At 55.4% G+C, this 8,288-nt stretch overlaps 2 protein-coding genes across 2 annotated transcripts in view; both read left to right on the top strand.

Moving 5' to 3' along the window:
• Window positions 1-241: 241 nt before the first annotated feature.
• On the top strand, window positions 242-739 carry VOLCADRAFT_70357 (uncharacterized protein; the record flags this gene model as incomplete). The annotated part of the gene is made up of 1 exon (XM_002959056.1): window positions 242-739. One exon carries the CDS (start codon window positions 242-244, stop codon window positions 737-739), a length of 498 nt encoding a protein of 165 aa, XP_002959102.1.
• Window positions 740-4,077: 3,338 nt separating this feature from the next.
• The window catches only part of VOLCADRAFT_100483 (uncharacterized protein), a gene marked incomplete at both ends in the record, with an annotated part of 9,556 nt that continues 5,345 nt past the window's right edge, over window positions 4,078-8,288 (top strand). The window contains 6 exons of the mRNA XM_002959055.1: window positions 4,078-4,125; window positions 4,269-4,390; window positions 4,690-4,912; window positions 5,278-5,724; window positions 6,005-6,457; window positions 7,218-8,123. Of these exons, the coding sequence (XP_002959101.1) occupies window positions 4,078-4,125; window positions 4,269-4,390; window positions 4,690-4,912; window positions 5,278-5,724; window positions 6,005-6,457; window positions 7,218-8,123 (2,199 nt within the window). The remainder of the gene's footprint in view (window positions 4,126-4,268; window positions 4,391-4,689; window positions 4,913-5,277; window positions 5,725-6,004; window positions 6,458-7,217; window positions 8,124-8,288) is intronic.

Here is an 8,288-nt window from a genome sequence, read left to right as displayed (position 1 = left end):
GTTCCCGCCTCTGCAGCCACCACATGTGGAAGGAACCGTGGCACGGTTAAGGTCGTGTGGCCTTCTTCCCTTTCTTCCATCCCTTCTCGTCCCTCCCTTCCCTCCCTTCCCTTCCCTGCGGCTGAATCTGGTTCGCCATTCCGCTGCAGGTTTCCGTACACAGGGCCTTGGCGCAGGCTCTGGGGGCCGCGGCGGCGGCGGCGGCGGCGGTCAGCGGTCGCAACCAGGCTTCTTCTCCCGCATGCTGGGCCTCGTTCCGCCACCGCCCACAGGTGGCGCGATGCGCACGACGCCGATGCGAATCGAACCCAAGACCTTCTTCGCCAATGAGCGCACTTTCCTGGCTTGGCTGCACATGGCAGTGACCCTGGGATCGGTCAGTGCAGCGTTGCTGGGCTTTGCTGCCGGCGCCGAAACCGACACCGCGCCGGAATCCGGCGGCGAGGCCGTTAGCCGCCATCTCGTAGAGCTCATCGCGCTCATTTTGTTGCCGCTGGCGGTCTGTATGTGTTGTTATGCCCTGTATGTGTTTATCTGGCGCGCCGGCAACATTGCAAAGAAGCGTGCCGTCCACTTTGACGACCGGATCGGACCACTGTGTTTGTGTGGCGCAGTTGTGGTGGCATTGGTTGCTATCACGTTACTTAGCCTGATTGACTTTTTCGAGCTCCTAGCCTCTGTAGATTCCGCGCTCCCGCCGCCGCCGCCGCCGCCGGCGCTAGCCGCTACGGTACTTTGAGGCGACGCGTTTTAGGCAACGCGAAAATCGGCCGCCGAATGATGAATATCGCGTCGTCGTCGTCGTCGTCGTCGTCGTCATCGTTGATGTTGTTTTTGTTGTCGTTGTACTCTACTCTTTTAAGCGTGACGTCGTCGTCATCATGTCAAAAGCGGCTTCCTGGACCCTGCTTGCGCCATCGACTTTGTGACACGGCATTATGGCATCTTTTATTCGCCTGTTTGATCGGTTTTCCGTTGGTGGTTTGTCAACCGATTTGGCTGCTGGCTACTGCGTTGTCAGCTTTTGCTCTCTCTTGGACATGATTTCAGATCAGGGCGCGACGGCGAATGTGAGTGGAACTTTGTTTGTTGTTGGGAGAGGTGGTGGTGGTCTTTAGGTTCATGACGGAGGTGAGGTGAGGTGAGGTGTGATGAGGTGAGGTGAGGTGTGATGGGGCTTAAGGAACCTGCGAACATTTCACTAGTCCATGAGATCCCTTAGCCTGTCTGCTGCGTTTCTTACATTGCCCTTTGGGATGGGAATTGGGACCAGTTCGCCCTTTGGGTAACATTCCAGAAATAGATGCAGGTTTCGGAGCTCGGAGATAACCAGCTTTTGTGGTTTCGGAGCTTTTTGATTAAGAAGGGCTCCTTCGCGAATGTTTTGCCGTCTGTACAGGAGCAGTCCGAAGTGCCCCGGTGGCAGGGGCATTACCACCGGGTGCCGGTAGGGACGGGCTGCGGCCCCGTTGCGTGTTTTGAAGGCTGTGTGCTCTAAGCTTGGTGATGCCCTCTGCTTGCAACATTGGACTGATCTGCTTATCCAGCCACATATTGTACATGGATCCGAGGATGGAGCCTCTAGCTCATCTGGGTATATGCAGGAGTTCTGCCCAGTAAGAAATAAGCATGTACTGAATGTTATGGGGGGCTTTGAAGCACGGTCTCTCTCTCTCTCTCGCTCTCTCTCTCCTTTGCCTTGCGAGGGATTCTGGGAAAAACGGATCTCGTGCCGTGCAAATACGTACGGCAGTCTACCGAGCTTGAATGCCTTGACTCCTCAACAAGTGGGAATTGGCAGTCTTTTTAAAACTTTTTCACCGTGGTGATTTTTTAATGACCAAGTGGTTACTGTGGGGGTTTCCCTCTGGTAACTGGTAACCACCTTATAACAAGTCGGGTGTCGGCTTCCTCGAAGCCGGAAAAAGGGCGGGGGCCCCCTGCATCCGTACAGGCCGGTAGCTAGGGTAGTGTCAACGTGGTGGGAGTGCTGATGCTGTGGGAGCTATGCTTGTCAGAGCGTGGGAGGCAGGAAGCCGGGGCTCATAACCTGTTGAAGAGACGGTGTCTCTCTGAAACCTAGCAGACACGGTTAAGAGTCATTGGCCATTACACGTAGTCGTAGCGTATGAGTCTGAGGTGCCGTTACCGGCACACAGCAGGGGCTCGGCCGCCAAGTCCGCGGACCCGGCCGGATGCTCAACGCTCAGCAGACACAATCGCAGCTTGCCAGTCCTCAGCCTGTGGGCTTTGCGGTCTGGTACCGCAGCCCGAACACACAAGGAAACAACGCCGTACAGCACCGTACGCACTGCCTACGGCGCCCCTTCAGGCATTGACCTGCCCATTCGGGCGCCTGCTCACGCGCCCTTGGCGCCCCCTCAAAGCCTAGCTCGACAAACTTCCCCAAAGCCCTCTGCACTTTCCGGTACTGTCTGTGATGTTTATCCCCGAAGCGCCAGCGGCTTCAGCAATCCGCCCCACAGCCGCGAGTTTCATCACGGCACACTGCAAGTCTTTGGAGGCCCCGAGCATTGGCCAAAGTAATTGTACAAACGAGCAGCTTGCGTACTTCATAGAGAAATGAAAGCAAATTTGTCGGCCTGCTGGTGGCAAGTCGGAATGCCCGTGCGGGCAAATGGTAACGCAACCTGGGTGTTCGAGTTCTCATACGCCGTCATCTCAGAATATAATTATGAGATACACGGCACCTTTTGAGATTAAATTTAGCCCGAGGGGGCGCTGATGTGACTTTGACCTCGGTCAATGGAGGCAGCCATTTGTTTGTGCTCATACGATTTTCGTTGGCTACAGGCGAGATATATTGCAATAGGGAATGCAATGTATTACCAATAACGCGTTTCAGCCGGGCGAGATATTATGTTTGGTCCGTTACACACGGCCACACGGCAATGTCCTTGAAAATCTTGCATTTGAATCACCCTTGGCGATAAATCAAATCGTCGACATAGAAAAATCAAAGGCCTATGGGAAAAAATTATGCTGGCAGAGATAAAAGGGCTGGTGTACATGGAGCATCCCTTAGCAGCTTGGCATTTTTTGCTGCTTTGCGTGGTGCCTCTTTCACCTTCAGCGTTCACCCAGAAATGTGTAACGAACACCAATTGATACTGCGTGTGCTATATCGCGGCAGAACTTGCTTGCGGCAGCACATGTTGCGGCGGCAGCACACGTGAATTCAGGTGCACAACTTAAATAGCGATAACCGTAGCAACCGCACTAGTTAACTAAGCAGTACTGCTTTGGTCCATCCAAACCTGTTAGGCTCTAACGAGCTCAAACTGTGCGGCTCCACGTTACAGCTCCTCACGGCATATGCGTTCCGACACCCACAGTAGCAAAGCGGGTTGATGCACTAGCTCCAAGTTAGGATCGAGGGCTTTGGTTGGACTTAGTTAACTGGTTAACTGACTCGATAGGGTATCGTGAACAACTATCTTCGCACCATCCTCAACCTCATTCCTAGCATGAAGGACTCTGGTTAACGATTTCCGGTTACATAGTGTACTTCATTGTTGTACTGCAGCGTGACCCACTTGCGTAGCGCTCTAGCGCCAAAAAGGCCAGTAAATGAGATTACACTGGAAAATTGTTTCAGGTATTATGGTATCTTGCTTCGTTGAGGGACAGAGGGAAACCCTAGACATCGCCGGCGTTTCAACAGTTACATAATTGTCAGAGTCATTCCAGCCAACCGTTTAATTATGTGCGTTATTCAGTGCATAACGAATGCTTGCTTCATATCCGAACGAAACCGGCTTTATGAATTAGAACAAAGGGATTTGGGTCATGTGACGACCTATAAGTCCTTAGCTCCTTACCTCCCGGACAAGCCGAATAATTAATCCATCGTATTACTATAGTATAATATATACATATATCATGGCACAGAAGCCTGCACTGTAATCTCCCCAGGTAAGCACGTGCTTTCTTTACTGCATAACCGACTGATCACGTATCGGTATTCACGCGGATTGAAGCACTACTAATTCTTTCACACGTAGGTGGATAAGCCTGGTGTCACAGACAGGATTGCGTAGAGGCGCCCTTCTGAAAATGGGGGTGTTGTGTTGGACATCAGAAGCCTGCAGAAAATTGGACAAGGTAAGTCAAAGATATTTGTTTAATTCCGTTTGCCTGTGTTGCCTCAGGCATATTCCCTCTGATCTGCGGATATTGGTGAAGGGCTTTGCGTGGGAATTCCATTAGATGCAACTTTGCAACAAGGGTTTTCTCTATCGAAACAGGACGACTTACTTGAAGATCTGAAATGCGAATTTTCAACGATCACTGGCTTCTGGCCGGCGTGCTTCCGGCTTTACGCGGAGAAAGTCTTCGAATCATGTGATCGGACATCTGCATTCATAAGGTAAGCTACTACGTGCGCAATCATTTGATTTGCATGTAGCTGTCCTGTATGGGCTCCGATTTATATTTTCCATTAGTAAGTACAGGAGCAGCGTCCACCGCAGATAGTTTTCTGCTCTTTGCTCTCCCACAGAGCGTGTAAACTAGCAAATTGACATAGTCAAGCTGCATATAACTAATATGAGCATTCACTGCATTTTTCAACAGCGTCAAAAAGCCGCCGGCCAATTATCCATTCAGCTAATTTAGCTATACTGCCGAACTCGCCTTAGCTCCACGGCCTGCGCGACCTTTTCCCAGCATCCTAGGCACAGCACAAGATGGCGCTACACTTACAGTGCTAGGAAGCTCTGGCCCAGGGGCGTGCGCTGCACCCCCTGGTCGAGTCCTACCCTCGCCATGGCAGAGCCAGGGGCAGGGCCTGACCACCGACGAGAGACGCGGCTATCCCAGGATAGCTGCGGCCGCTTCCGACGGCCCCTCTACAGTCTCTCGGAAGCGCCTGCCAACCCTTTTCTGGAAGGTACGGCTCCTGCATCATCCCAAAGGGCAGGGGCAAAAGCCTCCACATCTGCCACATATGCTACGTTAGGGTTGGTACCCTTTGCGGGTCTCTAGCCAAGCGACTGTGAGTATTGCACGGGATGCCTCACGGGATTGGTTCCCAGAAATCCACCGTTTGGGCATTTTTCACTATGGAAAATGAACAGTTTCAGATTCTGGATGCTCTTCCTATTTTGCCCTGTGACACCGTTTCCTATTTTGGCAACCGGGCATGAAGCGACTCTGCAAGGTCACAGCTAGGTTCTACGTCAATTGCGCTAATCATACATAACATCGCCTTTACAATTCCTTTTCCTCTTAAATTTTTGCTGCTGTTAACTTCAGAGTGGCAGCCAGCTTCACCTTCCTTACGAGTGGCACCAGCTTCTTGGCCAGACTCTTTTCCCCGGCAGCCCGACGTTGCATGCCCAGTTGGAGCCTCTGGTGCTGTGCGGGCGACCGGTGGGGGCGCTGCTGCTGGTCGGCTACGGGGACCTGCGGCTGCGCTCCTCGCCCTCCGCAGCGCCCCTCGCAGCCCGGGGCAAGGAAGCGGGAGAGAAGACGCAGGGCGCCACGTCAGCAGCAGCCGCCCTGCTGCGCCGGCTGGTGCGGAAGAAGTCGTTCCCGCAGGGTCCTAAGGGCTCGGCTGCGGTTGTGATGGGCCCTGCACCGCCGTGTGGCAAGGCCGGGGCCGCCACCACCACGCGGCCTGTTTCCCCCGCGGTGTTGCGGGGGCTGGCCAGCTCGCTGGCCCAGCTGGCGTTTGGCCCGCACCTGCAGTCCGTGTCCAGGGTGAGGCCGGGGCAGCCGCTGCCTATTTCACTGCCGGGGCTTCACGTTGGGTTACGTTACGAGGGGGTTGTGCTGTCCCGTGTTTTGGGGGGTCGGGGATTTGGCGCTCACTGCCCGTTGCCACTGACGTTGCCTAATGGGGCACGCGACGCAGGGGTCAGTCCCCGCACTCCACATCCCCCCACTTCACTTCTCTCCATTCAACCCCATTCCCCAAAACCTTCCAAAAACTCTCTCCGGCCCCGGGGTGGTGATGCCCTTGAACCCTCGGCACTCACAGATTTGCTCCGCGACCCAAGCCCTGAACGCCGCCTCGTCCCTCTACGAATTCGCCTCCGTACTTTCGTACACCCTCACTGAGGCCCTGGCGGCGGAGCTTCACGTCAACCTCACCGTACGAGTGGCCGTCGTACCGCCCATGAACGGCCAGCACGGCTACCTGCTGCCGCTGGAGTCTGCTCACGCATTTGCCGTGGGCTCTTCCTTACCCCCTGCATCCGCGGGATCCACGGCCGTAGGGGAACTGTTCCACAAGCGCGCAGAAACCCCCTCGGGGGCTGCTGCGGGAGGTTCTTGTGCTTCCCCTCGTGCAACGGCTATTCCCCGCACCCCTAGTGGCCGGGAGGATAGTTTCTCGGGTTTGTCGCCGTACTCTCCGTACTCGGCACCTAATCTCGTACTTTCGGGCCCTGCGGGCGGGGCCGCATCGCCACGTGCTGGCAACGAAGGAAAGGTGGGTTGGAGATATAATTTATATATTATTTGAAATTACGAAATAGATCCTCAAATGTTCACTCTTTGTATTTTTATTGTGAACTCAAAAGTCGGATGGAATGCCGCGTGGTCAAGAGAGGTTGATATAACGCCTTCGTTGACCCTGCCTAGTCCTCCTAGTACTCACGAGGTGCCTCCCACGCGTCAGGTTGTTTGGAAATGCAGCCCTAATTTGGCGGTTAATCCCTTCTAAGGCTGCTCCCTTCTAATAAGGCTAGACACTGCTGAGAGACCCATAGCGAACGAGCACCGTGAGAGAAAGATGCCCTCGTACGATTACAGTTCAGTACGGCTCCTTCTGCCGGTCGTATACCAGTTTCGGGCAACAATTATATAACTGTGTCCTTTTCGTAGACAACGTCATAACGTTGAAAGGGATATATGTGCACGGGTGTGTGCATGCGTGTATGTATGTGTGTGTATGTATGTGTGTGTGTTGGTATCGTACAGTTGGAGCACATAGTCGCATCACCGCGGGGGGACCTCTCGTCAAAGGCAATGGCTCTGCCCATCATGAATAGTAATACAGATCCAAAAGAGCAAATTAAAGAACAGCGGGGTTGCAAGAACCTAAATCAAGATTGAAGCAAAACGTAGCTTCAGAATCCCTGCGTAGTTACTCAGCTGCAGGTGTTAAGCCGTGACAAAGAACTGATCTAATGTCCGTCGCCAGGCGTCGTCACTCCAAAAACACCCCCGAAATTCCCCCTGCCCCGCAGGCCGCGCCGTTCGCACTGCCCTCCTCTCTCCTGCTACAGCTTCTACGACCCATGGGTCTTCGCGCCGGCAACGCCTCCACCGCGTCTTCCGTACACGCCGGCTGCTTCTTCCAGCAGGCAGTGCCGCCGCCACCGCCGACCACGACAACCGACGAGCCCACCGTGCGCAGCATCGTGACCAAGGCGTATGACAGTACGACACCATACTGCAACGACTTCCAGCATGGCGATTTATTGAGCAGCGGCAGCATTCTTGCCAGCGCGCGAGAATCCAATTTGCAAGTACACCTGAGTGCAGCCAGCGTCAGCGGTGCCGCCGCCGCGCCTGCGACACGCGGCTGCGCCTGCGCCGCCGCCGCCGCCACGACCGCCACGGCCACTTCCGTTTCCGGCATGGTTATTTCCAATCTCCACGCGTGGATGCAGGACGTGGAGCGCCCCTCCTCGGACGTGGCCGTGTTGATGATGGCGGCGGCGCGGGGCCGGGGGACTCAGACGGGACCTGGGCGGCCGTCGCAAGGGGGGGCAGGGGGAGGGGTGCCGGGGGGGGGGCCCGCGTGTCTGGTGGCGGTGGCGGGATGTGTACCGCCGCGGCCGACGGCCGCCGTACCTGGGATCGCCGTCACCGCCAACGCTAATGGAAGCATGCATACAGCTCGCTTGGCAAAGCCAGGACGAAGGTCGGCAGAATGGGTACAGAATTTGGAGGCTTCGATGCGCGGCGGCGTCGCCGTCGACCTGTCGATACGGTACGGCGCCGGGGACGGCGGCGGCAGTGTTCGGTACGACAACGGCGGCGGCGGTGGGGGCTGTGGCGCTTGCGTTGCCTTGTACATCACGGCCCAGGAGCGGCTTCCCACTTCGCTGTTGAGGGTGATCAAGGAGCGGGCGACGGGCCTGTTGGAGGTGAGCAAAGGGGTTTCTTGTCGTACTGATGGATCCGTTGCCGTACCGGCGCTATACTCATGAGCCTTCCCATGCGATGAGCTCCGTCCGCTAACGTGCTGTTCCGTAATTGTGAATGCAGCTGCTACTGCCTTCCTGCCTGGGCTCCCTAGCCATGGAACCAGT

Source organism: Volvox carteri (assembly GCF_000143455.1).
Source record: "Volvox carteri f. nagariensis unplaced genomic scaffold VOLCAscaffold_121, whole genome shotgun sequence".
NCBI lineage: Eukaryota > Viridiplantae > Chlorophyta > Chlorophyceae > Chlamydomonadales > Volvocaceae > Volvox > Volvox carteri.
Note: the sequence above shows the minus strand (reverse complement) of the source record. Positions and strands in the feature narration are given on the sequence as shown.